Source organism: Siniperca chuatsi, linkage group LG2 (assembly GCF_020085105.1).
Source record: "Siniperca chuatsi isolate FFG_IHB_CAS linkage group LG2, ASM2008510v1, whole genome shotgun sequence".
In the NCBI taxonomy this organism is placed as follows: domain Eukaryota; kingdom Metazoa; phylum Chordata; class Actinopteri; order Centrarchiformes; family Sinipercidae; genus Siniperca; species Siniperca chuatsi.
In genome coordinates this window covers 5,840,766-5,859,282 of record NC_058043.1, presented here as the reverse complement: position 1 = coordinate 5,859,282, position 18,517 = coordinate 5,840,766, and the positions used below count along the sequence as shown (strand labels likewise).

General features: G+C 39.1%; 1 protein-coding gene and 1 long non-coding RNA gene across 7 annotated transcripts in view; one reads left to right on the top strand and one right to left on the bottom strand.

Moving 5' to 3' along the window:
* Positions 1-8,322, top strand: part of mtss1 (MTSS I-BAR domain containing 1) — a 63,417-nt gene extending 55,095 nt beyond the window's left edge. For 2 of the 4 annotated variants that reach the window (XM_044210032.1, XM_044210047.1), the window contains 4 exons: positions 354-485; positions 952-1,102; positions 1,586-1,612; positions 3,373-8,322. In XM_044210032.1, coding sequence (XP_044065967.1) covers positions 354-485; positions 952-1,102; positions 1,586-1,612; positions 3,373-4,391 — 1,329 coding nt within the window. In that variant the 3' untranslated portion in view covers positions 4,392-8,322. The remainder of the gene's footprint in view (positions 1-353; positions 486-951; positions 1,103-1,585; positions 1,613-3,372) is intronic. The other 2 variants (XM_044210040.1, XM_044210054.1) reach the window with 1 other exon arrangement.
* LOC122882560 lies at positions 341-16,879 on the bottom strand. 3 transcript variants are annotated; one of them, XR_006379396.1, is made up of 5 exons: positions 16,462-16,879; positions 10,694-10,735; positions 931-1,073; positions 668-869; positions 341-477 (listed from the first exon to the last, which is right to left on the bottom strand). It is a non-coding gene; the product is annotated as an uncharacterized LOC122882560 (long non-coding RNA). The 3 variants fall into 3 exon arrangements; XR_006379399.1 differs by having other exon boundaries at positions 668-863; XR_006379397.1 differs by lacking the exon at positions 668-869 and having other exon boundaries at positions 345-477.
* Positions 16,880-18,517: the final 1,638 nt, after the last annotated feature.

Here is an 18,517-nt window from a genome sequence, read left to right as displayed (position 1 = left end):
AATTGCTAACATGTTGTGTTGATGTTCATAGACCAGCAGCCAATGTAGAAGTCCTACTTAATACAACGAATACTGCAGTTATCTCTAGATAATTACTTATTTTTATGATCTGCTGACAGGAAAATAGATGATTGTTAGTGGCTTTTATTTAATAATGTGTAATTAACCTGGCATTCCTTTGTACCTGCTGCCACAGGTGCTGTACAGAAAAATAGTCTTATCATTGATGTGTGATGAGGGACTTCTATCATGGCTCTATGGGATTATATTCTGTGTACTTTGGTAACAATATTGTCGTTTACACTGACAGTACATGTTCATTAAATTGACTCTGACTGGTTTATTTATGACAGGATGCAGTTGGCTCGACCAATCAGCTTGCTGCTGGAGGGATCGGATCGGCAGAGAACGGCATGTTGGCCCCCCCACACAACGCCTACTCACACCATGGAGAGAGAGCTCGAGCCATGTCTGCGTCTGGGAAGGTAACACACACACACACACACACACACACACAGAGCAGCAGCAGCAGTGTTATTACTGCGAGGAACTAAACATAACTCTGAATTGTGCTGCCAAAAGGACTTCTGCTTGAACTCTTCTCTCCATCCTTTTGTTTAAAATTAGAAAAAAAAAACCATTTTACTTCTAAGTTCACGAAACACACCTGAGAACTGAGTTCATACTTCTGATTAGAAATCCACATCATCCACTGGGGGGCAGCCAGAGACCAGAGGGAGAGGAGGACACAGCCTCTCATCTGATCTCTCTCCCCTTGTCTCTTTTATTTTCCTCTCCTTGTTCCCTCCATCTCCTTCTTTCCTTGTTTCATCTCCTCGTCTTGTTTCCTCTCACCCTCCTCTCTATTTCTTTCAGAAAAAAATCTGTCATGTTATTTGGAAAACTATAAAATAAACTTCGTAACCTCACCTCATCCTCTCTTTCTCCCAGTCGTGCTCGGCCCGGGATCAGCTGGCGTTAACTTTAGGTGCGTTGAATTCAGACGCCCCGAGGAGCAGCAGGGACTCTCTGCACTGTTCCAGCGGCTACAGCACCCAGACCACCACCCCGTCCTGCTCCGAGGACACCATACACACACACAGTGAGTACACACACACACAACCATAAAGCACCAAAACATTTTTTGACTAAAAAAGGCTCATTGTGATTTTACAAATTGATTTTCATCTAAATTTCATATCTTTGTGCATCAAAAAGATGTTGGGTTTCCTGCTGCATCCAGCAATCATAGACAAATGAGAGAAAATGTGAATGAGCTTCTGATTATGCGCTCTCTGAAGCAACTATGAGATGTCTGATCCAAATAAAAACTAAAGAGGCAGCTTCACCAACAAACACAAGTCTGGAAAATGAGATATGGATGAACCCTGGTGAATCATCTGTATGACTGAATCTCTCAGCTGTCCTCTGTTGTGTTTTTGTTTGGATGAAACTGACTGTTGACCTGTCTGTCATCTCAGTTATTAACTAGTTTCTTCTCTATTTCTCTGTGTTACTCGTGTACTATCTCCTCTCTGTTGTGTTTTTGTGTTTTCTTGGCTAAACTTCCTTCCTTCTCTTCCAGCTGTAAAGAGAGATCCTCCCCTCTATGGTAGGTCTCTGACTACCTGCCTGTATCTGAGCCTGTCTGCCTTCTTGCCTGCCTGTTTCCCAGCTAGGGTCAGGGTTAGATTGCATGTCATCACATCTGCACCCAGCTTTGCATTAATTAATCAAATCTATTTAGGTTATAAAGAACTAAAATTCAAAGATCCAGATCTGAGTCCTTTGAGTCCAATACTTATTTTTTCTTAAATATTGATTAAATATGTATCTGACACATTGAAATAACAGCTGTAGCTACTAAATCTGGCACACCTTATTTTTCACAAGCTGCTTGATCCAAATACTGGAGAAGTTTATAAGCTTAAATTATTCATATCATATGAATGAAAGTTAAAGTGGGAGAATGCAACTCTTGAAATTGATGTGGAGTGAAGAAATATCACTCCATTGGAGTTGTTTGAACAACAAGAACACTTGTTGTACAGCGGTGTTACAGAGTGGAGCTTCTTCACTCACAAATGATCTTTGGCTGAGCACAGACACCGGCTGTGATATTGATATTGATAAAATGGGAGAAAATTATGAAAAATGCCTCTGACTCTTACTGTCTCAAGAGTCTGTGGTGACGTTTTCAAATGTTTGGTCTGAAGATATTTAGTTAACTGTTAACATATGATGAAGAACAGCAGCACATCCTCACATTTGAGAAGCTGGAACCAGCGAATGTTTGGCATTTTTCCTTGACTGAAACGATTAATCGATTATCAAAATAGTTGCCGACTAATTTTGATAATCAGTCAGTTGACTACTTGACTAAGTGCTTCACCTATAGACATATTACAAACCATAAATCACTTAAATCAGGCCTCATTTGGATTTTTGTCAAAATGTTGTTCTTGTATAGACCTGTAAAGTCCAATTTGAGGGACCGATGTAGCTAACAGTTCAGTATCAGACCAGAGGAGATATTACTTAAAAATAAAAAAAAATTGTTAAAATTGAGTTAGTCTAAATCTAAAGTCTAAAAATTTGAGTAAAAGTCAGATATTTCAATAGTGGAAAAAATGCCCATCACAAGTTCCCAGAGTTACGTCTTCAAATTGCTTATTTTGTTTGAAGCCCAAAGATATTTACAATTATATAAAACAGAAAAGCAGCAAATCCTCATATTTGACATATTTGCTTCAGAAATGTTTTATCTGTTGTCAATTGTTGTCCATTATTATTTTGGTACTAAAACTAACTACTCTTATTTAAATCATCCTTTTGTGCAGTTGTTTGTTACTGTTGGCTGTTGACATGCATTTCTCTCCACATGAAGTCTCTTATGAAATGTTAGTGTTTAAATAATGACGATTCATTTGCCCTTAAAAAAAAGAGATGTCTTTTGGAACCAAAATACACTGAAAACAAAAAAGTTGGAACTCTATTGTCTATGTAATTGACCTTTTTATAAAGCTGTACAGTTTTACGTCATTCCCATGAAGTGACGTCTATTCTTCATTATTCAGAACATCATCCTGGAATTGTGTGTGTGTGAGACTTAAAAGTAAATGGGTTGCGTGTTCCCTTTTTGTTAAATGAGTTTCCACAATGATGCAACCCCTAATTGTTCATACACACACACACACACACACACAAGACCAGTGAGTCACTGATGTAATTATGTGTTCCTGCTGCTTCTGTCATCTATCTCTCAGATGAGGAGATGAAAACCCTTTATCGAATGTCAACAAGATAAGAAATAATAGAAGTCCAGCTGAATGCAGCAGCAACAGCTAATATTGTCTTTGTCTCTCTTTCTAGTTGACTACGAGTCCATCTCTCTCCACGGAGACGCTGACTCCGTCTCTTTACATCACCTCTCCCATGGCAACACCCAGTCAGACTTTGACAAGTCCTCAACCATCCCGAGGAACTCCGACCTCGGTTTCCAGTACAGGAAGTTTGCTCAGTCTAAGCGCCCCTCCTCCACTGTCAGCCTATTGGCTGAGCCCGAATTGATTGGCAGGTCGGTCCACCAGCTGCCGTCCCACACGGCGACCATCAGGCGCAAACCGTCATCCAAGCCGGCGTATCGCAGGGGCACGATCAGCGGGGGAGTTCCCATCCCCATCTGCACCCCGCAAGTTCCCCTTAAAGCCCTCGGAGGAAATAACGGGAGCGATGAGAATGTTTTCACAGCGCCCCCCGCTGTTGTTGGAGCAGGAGGTTTAGGTTACAGTAAACTCTGCACCTCCACACAGAGCCTCAGTGCCTTACCTCCTCCCTCTTCCTCCCCGTACTACCAGCTGATCCCAGGTCAGATGCCTATCCCGGTGCCTGTGCCTACTGTACCTACCCTGCCACCAGAGGGCAGCAACGCCACACAGCAACAGAGACAGTACCATCAACAACTACAGCAACAGCAGCAAATCAACCAACTACAGCAGCACAACCAGCAACTACAGCAACAGTTTCTACACCAACAGTCACTGCTTCAGCAACCCCAACAGCTGCAACATCAACAAGAGCAGTATCAACAGCAAGACCAGCATCAACAGCTGAACCAGCAGCAGAAACAGAAGCTGTTCCTGCAGCAGCAGCTTCAGGCCCAGTTCCAGGCCTCTGCTTCCCAGGGAGAGCCCACCAGTCTGGGCCACAGCGCTCACTACCAGCCCCAGGCTCCTCCACCCTCCATCCAGGACCAGAACCCGGAGCAGCTGATCCAGGAGGGAGGAGGAGACATGCTGAACAAGATCAGAGGAGTAAAGCTCAAAAGGACCCTCACCAATGATCGCTCTGCCCCTCTCCTGCCCCCTCCAACCAATCACAAATTAGGCTGAACGACGGCTTGTTTTGCTTCCCTGCAGGTTAGCTGTTTAGTTTAATGGGTTCGGCGCCCAAAAGAGGCACCTGAGTGTGTCAGCACAGACCGCACAGAGCAAAATCAAACATAGACTTCCTACATACAAATCTAAAAACAGATAGTGGACTGATTTAATCGCTGGAACTCGACGTGTGTCTTATTTTATTTTCCAAAGTTCTGCTTCCTTTTTAGGCTGTTTAGATTTGTTTGTGTTAAAAATGTTTTGTTTGTTGCTGCAGCGACCAGCTTTTGCCTTTTTTTTTTTTTCCCCAGTTCATGTTTGCATTTCTATTATGCATAATGTTTTTGTCTGACCCATAGAACTGATTGTTTTAGTTAGTACTCACTTCCTGGTCAGATGATCGTCATGTGGCTCGTTAATTAGCCAGACGGGAAGCTTTTAGTGTCTCAGATCCTCTCAAGTCCTGGGTGTGTTTGATTTGCCTTTTGTCTAGACTCCCAGTAGGGTGTAGTCCAGTAGCTCCACTGTGTCACATGGTTGAACCATGGTGTGTGGAGGTTTTAATTTGCTGGCTGTGGGTCAGTGTTGGTCCGGTGTATCTGAACATTGAGTGACAGTTCAGTCGTCACAGAGTATTTGGTTTGTTCCCGGTCATCTCAAAGAGTCAACACCGAACCTGATGCTCATAACTCTGGAATAAAACCTGGACTGGGTCTGTAGATTGTTAATATGTTAGAACAAAAAAAGCTTTGGGAGCAGCTGGGGCACCCGTACAGAAATTTGAACTGTGATTTGAAAGGTGACTCCCTCACCTTCAAGTGGCAACAGTTTCCGCCCCAGGGATGCCTAATGGTGCCGCTGAGGGCTACTGTTTGTGGAAAAGGATTAAAAATGTTACTGTGTGCAAATGTGTGGTTTACTGTGTAAATAATTAGCTGGTGAACATGAGGAATCATAACAACAAGAAGACTGATTTGTTTGCAACTTTTAGAGGCAATGCTGTTATTTTAGGAGAAGCAGATCGGCAACAATGGACGACATTATATGAGAACATAGCGGGCTATGAGAAGCAGAACTATAAAGAAAAGCAGAGTCGGTCACAGCTGCTGGTGATGTACAGGTCTGTGCTGGTTTGAAGGTGGTTGTCAGCAGTTACAGGGGACACGCCGCCATGTTGGAAGACTTGATTGAACCCTTAGAAGTTTTTAGATGTTAATGTAGTAACTAGAGCCTGAACCACACAAGATTTTTGAGGCTGATATTAGCTTTTTAACATAAGCAATTATTTTGATAAGGAACCCTTAAATTTGGTTAAGAATTGTGACAGAGATATGTACTGAGTGGACAAACTATGTAATGGAGACGCTGTTTCTAAATTACCACGTTTTTCACACAATATTAGTATCTGCGTATATGTCGGCCGATAAATAACAAGAAATTTTGGTACAGAATTGCCATACGTTTTAATTAATTAACAGTCTCTATTACACAGTTTGTTCTTCTGAGAGCACTGACAAATCTATTTCTATTTTTACAATGTAAAATGTCCAGTTCAGTACATATCCTGGTCACAATTCTGTGAAAACCAAATTGAAGTGCTCCTTAAAATTATGTGTTTATGATAAAAATTAATATCAGATGCTTTCTTTTTTTCAAACTCTCAAATATCATTATGGTATCCATTGGGCCTTAAATGACACTGATTAAAACATTTCCTTTACAAGTTTTTGCACAGAAACATGTAATAATTAATACATTTTTTACCATTTTCCTTGAAAAATGCTGATTAAGGTTCTGTCAATCGACTAATTGTTTCAGCTGCAGTTATTTCTTTTACCAGTTTAAAATGACATTTTCACACATGACACTACATCAGTTATGAGTTATGATTACTTTCTGCAGGCAGACAGAGGAAGAGCTTTTGATTCTGTTGTCACTCCTCCAACATGGCGGTGTTTCCATCTTAACTATAAGAAAACTCCAAACCTCTGCTTACAGCTCTGATTTACCCGTCAAAGGCAAAAATCAGTGACTTTTGCTGTTTAAAAAGTTAATTAAAAAGAACTTCAATGTCTTTCTGTCGCTACAGATACAGGATCTAATATGTTTAATAAAGACACTGTTAGAATTTATTTTGTTTGAGTGTTTAAATTCAGCTCCCATCACTGAAGACAGCAGATTTACTTTTTTTGAATCAACTGCTTACAGCTAATCAGAGTCCAGGAATGTGCGGACTTCGTGTTTGCATCCAACGTTTAACTTTAAGTTAAACTATATTTATCTACAGAGTTTTGTTGGGCTCCAATAGCTGGTTCTATTTTGGATCCTGTTCCAAGTTGGTAAAATATTTAGATCTGTTAATATGTTAACCTGCTATTCTCATAAATCTCTTATCTGATATTTTATGTCCTCTCTTTTTTCACAGAGATCACAGGTGCAATAAGCTGACTGCAGACCTCTTAAGTCACTGTTCACAGCTCAGATATTTTCAGTGATCAAATAGGTCTGGCGTTGTGCCCATTGACTTTTTCTCTGGTTGGATAAATAAATGAGTCCATCAGAAAACAAGGACGTTATCTTTCTGTGCCAGAGCCAGAAAAACGGCAACAAGCGTGGATTTGATCAACGCAGCTTTATAGGTTGTTGTTAGTTGACTTAAAGAAGTAAGACTTAAATCAGCATATTTCTTCGATCATCAGGAAAATAATCCTCCTCTCCCAAACATGAACGTGATTTCAGACTTGAATAATCACGTGAATGGATTCAGATGTGATAAAAGACGTGTTGCCTCTGAAAGTTGCCTGTGTTGACTTCATACAGTGAGCGTGCCCGGAAGCAGGGCCGTAGCTACCACTGAGGACTGAGGTCATGTCCTCGGTTACTGGGGGATTCAATGACATGAGGAGGGGTTTACCAGAGCTGATTATTTGTATTATTGATTAATGTGGCAATTGTGTTTTATTAAAGCCATTAAAGATTTGGTCTATAAAAAAATACAACTTCCCAGAGCCCAAGGTATATGTCTTGCTTTGTCAGAACAGTCCAAAACCCAAAGATATTCAGTTTACAATGATAGAAGACAAAGAAAACCAGAAAACATTTGAAAAGCTAGAACCAGTACATTTCTGGCATTAAAAAATGTCAAACGATTAATGCTTTAAAGTTTCACGTTCTAAACGCATTCCACATGTAGGTTTTTTAAGGCTGTTTCTGATATATTGTTAGACCAAATATCTTTAAGTGTGACATTTTAGGCAGGAAACTAAAGTTAAAAATAAAAGTAATTTAGTATTTTCCACCAGAATTAAATACCTGAAGGTGTAGAGAAGACTATAATGTAGGAAAATTAGTTTGTTTAAATATGCAGAAACCAGCTGCATGAAAATGGGAAATGCAGTCCAGTCTCTGGTCCGCTGGTCCTTGTCTGTTCTCATAGAAACTTTCCTGTGTATTTAGGAATTTCCTGCAGCTGATTCAAGTGTTTATATTGTTGATGAGACAGAAAAGCTGCCTTCTGATCAGTCAGAGCTTCTGATATTCATTTGATTGATTGATTGGACCCAATAAGACACACAGCAGTTGTGTGTGTGTGTGTGTGTGTGTGTGTGTGTGTGTGTATATACTGTATTAGTGCTTCTATTCCTGGGAGAGATCAAAATCTATATAAAAATGTATGTATACATATCCTGATTGTATTTTTGTTGATTTATTGATCTGACACCGCCATCAGTCGTCATATTTTTGTAGAAAAGCTTTAAAGAAGGAAACCCAGTGAACTTCCTGATGTTTGAAGATCTGAAACCTGATTGGATGTCTGACTGTCGAGAAGCAAACGAAGGACAGACAGACGTACGGACGACATGAACCAACAGAATGTAGAAATGTTTTGTTCTTCATCTTTTGATGTTTGCTGTGGGATCAATAATAATAATAATTGATTCATCAATTCTGGTGGCAGTCTTTTTTGTGTCCTGTATTTACTGTCACTATACAGCTGGAATAGTTAATAATTAGTTTTTACCGGGATTAATTTTTCTTTCTTTGACCTTTTTTGGGGAAAAAATGAATTTGAAAAGTTGGTCTTAAGTATTGAATTTTAAGCAAAAGATGAGGTAGCATGATGTTTCCTACTGACCTACATGAAGCACATCCTGCCTTCACATCAGTAGAATCCTAACAATCAACACTTTGCTGCTAGAATTTTAAATATTTCAGTTTTTTCTATTTTCATTTGTTCAAATGTGGGAAGAAATGGGGAAAATTTGTCTAAAATCACAACTGTTCACTCTGCTGCTGATACTCAAAGTGATTCAGTATCAAAAGTATCAAATGATTTTCCAGGCTTTGATAAAACTGTGACTTAGTGCTAGGGCTGCAACTAACAATTATTTGTATTATCGATTAATCTGACTTATTTTCAATTCAAGGGGTGGGGTTGGGGGAGAATTTCTTTTTTAAATAGTAATTATTATAGTAATTGTAGTGTTAATATTAACAAATTAGTAATAATAGGAATGACAGCTATAGGAAAAATAATGTCAGTATTATTAACAAGGCCAATAACAACAACTGTAGTAACGGTTGTCGGGCAGGAACACGGGGGCAGCAGGTGGCCCACAACTACAGATCCAGACTCTGCAGCTCCGGAGGCAGAAATACCTGCCGAAAGCAACGGAAGGAGAGAGGAGAGAAAAGCACAAAACTACGGGAGAGAGAAGATGTTGAGTTAGTAACATGCAGTAATGGGATAAAAATGCATACAGATAGAGAAGGAGAGAGGAAAGTGGTGCATCATGGGAAGTCTCCCAGCAGTCTAAGACTATAGCAGCATAACTAAGGGATGGTTCAGGACTCACCTGAGCCAGCCCTAACTATAAGCTTTATCAAAGAGGAAAGTCTTAAATGTGGAGATGGTGTCTGCCTCCCGAACCCAAACTGGGACCTGATTCCACAGGCTTGAGCTTGATAACTGAAGGCTCTGGCTGCCATTCTACTTTTGGAGACTCTAGGAACCACAAGTAACCCTTCATCCTGGGAGTGCAGGGTTCTAGTCGGATAATAAGATAATGAGATAAAATTTTCACAATTAATTGTTTGTCTGTAAAGTATCCTAAAATATTTAAGTGTGACAATTTCCTAAAAACCCAAGGTGACATATGCAAATTTTTTTTTGGGGTTTTTTTGTTTTATTTGACCAACAGTTCAAAACCCCAAAATATTAACTTAATCATCACATAAGCTAAAGAAAAGCAATTGAGAAGCTGGAATCAGGAAAGGTTTGGTCATTTTGCTTGAAAAATGACTTAAATGATTAATAAATTGTCAAAATTTACACAGATTATTTTTCTGTTGATTGACTAATGGAGTAATTGACTAACCATTTCAGATCTAGTTAATGCCCTAGAAAAAGTGTGTAATTTTTTTCAGCCTCCTTGTTGGAAAGTGTGTGTCCTCTGTGCTGTAATGCTGCCATCTGCTGGTCACTTCAAGGTTAGGAAAACTCTGGAGCTCTGAAATAATGTGGGAGGAAGCTGAGATTCGTCTGGAGTAATAAGGGGGTGTAGATAATGGATGGATGGATGGATTTATGTCTGGGAACATTTATGCATGACACTTATTTTTAATTTTAAGGATAAGAGCAAAATTACATAATTCTTAGTGGGTATTCAGACCAAACACAGCCCTGAATAAATTGAACTAGGACTCCAACTAACAATTATTTATTATCAATTAATCTGCAGACTGTTTTGTTAATCAATCGATTCATTGTTTTGTCTATAAAATGTTGAAAAAAAGTGAAAAATGCCCAGTATAATTTCTCAGAGCCCAACAAGACTTATTTATATTGTTTGTTTTATCTGCCCAACAGTACAAAACCCAAAAGGTATTATATTTATGATTATACTGTAAATGACAAAGAAAATAACGCGTTGGTGTGGACGTGTTGTCTCAGGTACCAGTGAGACAATGAAATACGATCCAGGAAGGTCTGTTTGAGAAACAGATACATGAGTTTGAAGATTTATAACGTGCCAAAACATGACTATCATATTGTTTTTCTTTTCTGATTTAAAAGATAAAAAATAATCTAAAATAAATTAGAGTAAATTAGAGATTAAAATTAATATAAAATTTACATACATTAGCTTTTCAAAATAAATATGTAACAAAAGATATAAACAGATAATTTTTGGCTAATATCTGATTACAGAACATTCTCATTAGCTACACTTTGATTGTTCTATAGTGCTGAAGTCCGTCTGAACACGTTCTTAGGATTTTAACACACCTAAAGACCTGAGTGGCTTTATACATACCAGACCAAGTTCTGATGTGAGGATCAGAAGTGTGAACGCCGCCTGAAAGAAACAAACGGAGAAAGGATCACACAAAGTTAGAATGACAGCAGGTTTGCCAATGCTGTTTCCTCTTAGACCTGCAATAACTGATGGTTTTGGGGTCACAACATTGACATATTATCACCTTTTAAGTTGATATGGTGAACTTATTAACAACCAGTTGCTTATCCAGCAGTTACGGAGCAACATTATCATTCATGTGGAGTTGTGTTTGTGTCCACCTGGTGAATGTAAATCCAATATTCACTCCCTTTTAGCTCTGAGTTTGGTCTCTACCAACTCCTGAGGGAAATATCTGGCTGTTTAGCTGCTAAATGCTCCACTATGTTCACCAGCTAGTCTCTAACTGTGTCTGTCCGCTGTTTGGTGCTGAGCAGGTAGTGTACAGTGGGTTTTCAGAGGTTTTAGCTGAAAACAGCTGCCTGCTGCGGCCGAAAATGACACAACTCTAAATTAAGGGTTTTTTGGGGGGAGTTTTGTCTTACACAAATCGAAGGTCTAAGGATAGAGGGTGCCGTATGCTGTACAGACTATAAAGCCCCTTGAGGCAAATTTGTGATTTGTGATATTGGGCTATAGCCAATACATAAAATCGACTTGACTTGTGTGATGTAGCACTGCAAAGCTCCACCCACAACATTCAGGACAGAAATGTCTCCTCCTCAGATCTGTTTCGGGGCAGCAGAACTGATGAACTACCAGCTCATCTGACTCACACTGTGTGGTTAAACATCCTCAGTAATTAACTGCGATCCTCAGGGTGTAATTTAGGCCATGGCCTAAATTACGCCTTACTGTTGCCAGACAGTACTGGCAACAGTAACTTGTGATTTGTTCCCTGTGTTATCATGTGTTGTCACGTTAGGATCATCACAGTGAGTCATTTACCATGTGAGAAACATGGAATGAAATATTCACTGTGTAATTTAATGTAATTTAACATTTAACACATTCTGGACAGCATTTTAAACATTTGGAAATTACAGGATAGAGTCTATAATAGATATGGACATTTCACCGAACAAAGCCAAATAAGGAAACCAAAAGCCTCCCCAAGGGGCCATTGGAGAGTTGAAGGTGAGGCGTGGAGTGAGAGATGTGAGGCAAAGATACTGCGTGAGGGGAATTTGAGTCAGAGTCATAACTCAGTCAAATCTGAACACACAGAGATGAAACAGATATTGACATCATTCAGTGTTACTTACACTTCCCGAGGATATAATTAACTATGATATCAGTTGAGTATAAATATCCATAAATCCACTTAGAAATCATAGGAGAAACAAAACATGCTTCAGAACTTGCCTGAGAATCATCACATTTTTAAGTTTTCTTCAGTATCAAAGTAATCCAGTAATAGCTGTCTGTACATTCATGGGTACATTGCAAACAGGAACTGCTGATGGCTAATTCGGCTACTTTTAATGGTGCCGATTTGCCAAAATGTAAACAAATATAGGCTAAAAAAGGGGGCTCAAAAGAGAATACCAGTACCTACAGTACATTTCGCTGACATTACAACAGCCCATTTGATGAACTTTTACAGCGTCTTCTTGAATAGGCCTATATGCTGGTGTTAGCATGTTTCCATCTATCAGATTAGCAACAACATTTTTGACTTTCTACATTTTCACACAAAAGTCAAATTTCACACTGAGCAGATCCACTTTAGGACGTCGCTCCAGATGGGATTTAAATTACAGCAGGACCACCGTGTTCGCAGAAAAACAGGAAGTAATTGCGACTGTAATTATTACTGGGGTGGGGGTGATTTTAAATCTCTGACCAGCACAGTTAATGTTAAAATCACCCCACCTCCATTAGAGAAATAAATCCAGTCAGAATAGGACTTAAAGGTCCAGTGTGTAGGATTTAGTGGCATCTAGCAGTGAAACTGCAGTTTGCAACCATTTGAATACCGCTTGCCTCACCCTACTCTTCCAAGCGTGTAGGAGAAACTATGGTGGCCGCGAAACTCACAAAAAACACGAAAGGCCCTATTTAGAGCCAGTGATTGGTTTGTCCGTTCTCGGCTACTGTAGAAACATGGCGGTGCAACATGGCGACCTCCGTGGAAGGGGACCAGCTCTCTCTGTAGATAAAAACGGCTTATTCTAAAGTAAAACACAACGATTCTTATTTTCAGGTGATTATACACTAATGAAACTAATGAAAACATACTTATAAATATTCTGCCAATAGCTCCTCCTAAATGTTACATACTGGACCTGTAATATATGGAAACTCATGTCCATGTATCCATGATAAAAATACAAAACTCTGACTTAATATCTCATAATTTTGACTTACCATGATAATTTTTCTTATGCCAAACTTTTCATGTATATTTTTGGTGGAAATAATACTACTACTAATAAGAAGAACAACAACAAAAGTCAAAGTAGACAGGACCACAGTGTGTTGTGTGAGATGTTTTTTCCAGGATTCAGGTCAAAGTTGAATATATCTAATAACAGCAGCTGGCGAGAGACAAAAGGAGTGACTCAGTTCTCTCTCTCTCTCTTTGATCACCTCAACAACAATGATTCACACTTTTTTTTTTTAATTCGGCCTCTTCTTTGTCTCTTTTTCTTCCCTCATCTGTTCTTTCCTTTCTTCACCTGCTGTGTGTGTGTGTGTGTGAGTCACCTGGGCAACAGGTGGAAGACGAGGGATTTGGATTACACACACACACCTCCATCCAGTAAATCAGATGTTATTGTGTAGAGATCAGACTGTTTACAGGCCAGTAGAGTCAGTTTTACTTTTAACAGAGAGAGAGAGCGAGAGACAGGTGAGTCGGTCCACATCTAAGGCACTTAGTCATCATTACACACACACACACACACACACACACACACACACAGCAGTGAGTCAGACTGACCCAGATACTGAAGGAGATAAACTCTCTCTCAGTGAGGCAGCTGCTTGATGAGTCAAAGATCACATAACAGTGACTCTGCACAAATCTGTGTCTGTGTGTGTGTGTGTGTGTCAGGTGTGCTGCACCCATTAGCTGTATATAAAGATGGACGACATGACAGCTCCCCAAAAGTGAAGCCAAAACATTTCGATCAGCTGGCTGGCTGCAGTATAGGTCATAAACCCCACTCCTCCATGTTAGGGGATGGGACACGGGCCAAACTAAATACTCAAAGTACACGTCAAATAAATTTTGCCCAATGATGGTTTCTGTCATTTTAGGTAGTTCTTATCACGCTGAGGTATGTTGAAGTGTTCATTTTTCTGATAAGTTTGGTTCTAAATAGTTATTTGATGCTATAAAAAGCGGGTTTCACATCGTGATTGACAGCTGAGCCCTGCTCCTGATTGAGTCAGCCAGGTGTATGGGCGGGACCTCGATACCGCGCTCCAACCCCAATCACTACTTCACAGACTCTGGCTCCAAATGACGTCACCGGCCCAAGATGGCAGCTCCTGTATCAGGGATATTTTGGCTTCATTTTTATACAGTGGGAGGAAGTGGAGACGTGTCGTCCATCTTTATATACAGTCTGTGGTTGCACCAGTGTTGCACCAGCTGCAGTTCCACCCTGCACCACCAGAGGGCACAGTCGACCACAGCAGACTTGACTACCTGAGTGTTTACTCCTACATGGAAAACAGTTACATCTCTTATTTGTTTCTAACACACGTGGTTTCTAAATATGTGGGCTGGAATCAATGTGTAAACAGCATGCATCATACTGTTGTAGCTGAAGTAGAGCTAGTTTTAATAGTTTAGTCCAGTGGTTCCCAACCTAGGGGTCGGGACCCTCCAACCGGTCACCTCCAATCGGTCACCAGATAAATCTGAGGGGTTGCGAGATGATTAATTGGAGAGGAAAGAAAAAACAAAAACAAAGTTCTGATAAACATATCTGATTTCAGGTTTTGGACTTCTCTCTAATCTTAGTTTTTTTGTGAAACAATGGATGAATTTTATTGAAATTAAACCATATGAGGAGTTTAGAGGGGAAACGTCTCTTTGGTGTAAAACAACTCATTGACATCGGAAATGTGACAAGGAGACAAAAAAAGGTTAAATCTTTAACAATGTGTTGTATTTCATTAATTGATCATATATTTTTTTTATATGTGAAATATTATCTGAAAAGTAACTAGTAACTACAGCAGTCTGATGAATGTATTGGAGTAAAAAAGTAAAGTACTGTACCTGAGTAAAATTTTGAGGAACATGTACTTACCTTGAATACTTCAATTTAATGCTACTTTTTAATTCCACTTTACTACATTTCAGGGGCAAATATTGTACTTTTACTCCACTACATGTATTTGACAGCTAAAGCTGCTGGTTACTTTGCAGATTAAGATTTTACACTCAAATAATATGATCATCTTACAAAATATGACTATATATAAATAGTTCAAATGTGCTCCATCCAGACCAGCTGCATCAGTAATAATGAAACCAAAAGGACCATTCTGCATCTATAGATGCAGATCAGTACTTTCACGTTTGATACTTTAAGTACATTTTGTTAATAATAATCTGTACTTTTACTTGAGTCAAATTTTGAATGCAGGACTTTTGATGTAATGTATCTAATATTGCATTATTTCATCACATCTTATCAGACCTTCTGCACAGACAACATTCACACATCACACACAGTCCACAAGTGACTGAACAACCAAGAAATGCTCAGTTCCTGCTGACTGTGTGTGTGTGTGTGTGTGTGTGTGTGTGTGTGTGTGTGTTAACAGCCAAACAAGGCTAATCACATTTAATAAGCAATAACCTCAAAACATCATCAACTAGCTACCAGGGGTGGAATGTAACTAAGTACATTTAATAAGTACAAGTACTGTACTTAAGTACGATTTTGAGGTACTTGTAGGGTACTTTACTTCAGTATTTCCATTTTAATGCTACTTTATTCTTCTACTCCACTACATTTTGGAAGCCAATATTGTACTTTTTACTCCAGTACATTTATTTGACAACATTATTTACTGGTTACTTTGCAGATTTAGATTATTAATACAAAATATAAATCAACTAATAAATTATGATGTATTATTATGGATTAAGTTACCCGACAGTATATAAAGCAATTAAAATTAGCCCCACCTTTACCAGCTGCAACATTAAAGTGATGTACACATGAATGCATCACTAATTATAATGCAATAATATTTACTGTATTATTCTGAAATGGGATATCCTGCATAATGAGTAATTTTACTTTTGGTAGTATATTTTGATGCCAATACTTGTGTACTTTTACTTAAGTAATATTTTGAATGTAACAGAGTATTTTTACACTGTAGTATTGCAACTTCAAAGATCTGAGTACTTCTTCCACCACTGCTAACCACACATTCTTTCATCTCACTTTTACAGTGACAATGACCGCATCTGATTGTTCACTATTTATATAATCAACCTCACTAGGTTTCCTTTAATAGTTTTCACACTATTGTGAATTACTGTCGATCAAATTTGCACACAACAGTTCTGTAGCATCTCCCTTACTGAGGGCTCCTGCATTTAACCTGTGTCCAGGTAGGGAAATGTCCTGCTTGCCAAAAAACATGGCAATATCCCAAACCTCTTCTACATAGTCCCGATTCCTCTCGATAAAAGAAGAGTCCATGGCATCACGGTTCATTTGATTTAACACACATTTCACCGGTCTGCGGTTTAGCTGTTCCCTGTAGCCTTGAAACTTTTCATGTGGACCTGAATGGGGCTTGCTCACCTGGCGTCCGCTTTCACGCTGTATTCCAACCAAGAAAACTGTCCATAGCACCTAGATTTTCCACTCTGTCCATCACCATTGACTGTGCAGGGAAAATACCTTCAAATATGGCTTTGAAGGTGGTTCATCAGTTGCAACTAAATCAAAAACATAAGCAGGTTAGCCCGCTTCACGTTGATCGGGGGAAGGGCGCTACCGCTAACGAGCTAGCTGCCGAGCTAACCTCATTGAGGGCTAATGAGGCTGAAGAACTGGGCTGGCTAGCCTCGGCCAATGGAGGCAATGGCGTTTCTTCGTCCTCAACTCTTTAAAAGACGCATTAAAAAAACTTTGTTTAGCCAATTTTGTAGCTTTAACGTAACATCGCCTGAAACATCAGCTCTAGCTAGCTAGCTGAAGGCAGGAAGGAGGTGGAGAAGGTTGTTACCATAGGAACCAATTAACTACATTCCGGGAAATTCAACATAATAATAATAATAATAATAATAATATATATATATATATATATATATATATATATATATATATATATATATATATATATATATATACTACTGACTTAGCGCCTGTTTTTTCTTCTTCGTTGAATACAGTGGTTCAAACCATAGACTGTATATATAGGTTCAAACAGGCATACATAACATTAGTTTATTACAACATAGCCTGAGAACAAGAGCAAATAAATAAGCAAATAAGTTAGGAAATAATCAAAATAAATTAATAAAATAATAATATTAATAAGATGAAATGAAATGAAAATAAAAATTATGAAGTGTCTTATAAAAGAGTGTGAGAGGTATCTTTGTAGTTTTAATAAATTACTTTTGATATATCTCAATGTTTTTAAAAGGACAGGCAATTTGTTTTAAAAGCTTCAAGAACAGGAAGAGATTTTAAAAATATGCATTTGTGCTAGTAAAATTTTGCCAGCAAAATCAGATTGTTTATAAGCTATTTGATCTTTTTTGTCCTGCAAAGAAATTCCAAAATAAATGTTACTATTGTCACAGCCTGTCATGTCCTCACCAGCCCATAATCACCCACACCTGTTCCTAATTACACTCCTGCCCTCAATCAGCCCCAATCACACCCAGGATAAATTCACTCCACACTCAGTGTCCAACCTTGTTTGTGGATAGGACTCCATGCACCAGACCATTCCTGTGGCTCTCCAGTCCTCCGTGTCATCGCCATTCTTCGGTGGCATCTCCATTCCTCCTTGGTCTCTCCGGTAACTTCCCCCAGATCCACTCTACCTATCTCCACACTCTCCACTGCTGGCTATCATTATCAATAAAGACATTTCCCATCCATCTCGGTGTCCTCTGCCTGTTAGTGCGTGACAACTATATTGGAAAGCTGAGAGCTTGTTTTTCATGAGTGCAGATTGTTTCACAAAGCAGATTAAAACCTACAGGTGTAAAGATGGTGTTCTCATGATTCAATATCAGCCTTACAAAATGTGCAAATATTACATTCAATATTAAATGTTCCAGTCTCTGTATGTGTGTGGCTGAGTGTTATTCTGAGTGATACTGAAAAACTAGTCCATGAATTTGTTACTTCTAGGCTGGATTATTGCAATTCCTTATTATCTGGCTGCCTGAATAAGTCCTTTAAGACTCTTTAGTTGATCCAGAATGCTGCAGCACGTGTACTGACAAGAACTAGGAAAAGAGATCATATTTCTCCAATATTAGCTTCTCTGCACTGGCTCCCTGTAAAATCCAGGGTAGAATTTTAAAATCCTTCTCCTCACCTACAAAGCTCTTAATGGTCAGCCACCATCGTATCTTAAAGAGCTCATAGTACCTTATTACCCGACTAGAACCCTGTGCTCCCAGGATGCAGGATTACTTGTGGTTCCTGGAGTCTCCAAAAGTAGATTGGGAGCCAGAGCCTTCAGCTATTAAGCTCCTCTCCTGTGGAATCAGGTCCCAATGTGGGTTTGGGAGGCAGACACCATCTCCACATTTAAGAGTAGGCTTAAGACTTTCCTCTTTGATAAAGCTTATAGTTAGGGCTGGCTCAGGTGAGTCCTGAACCATCCCTTAGT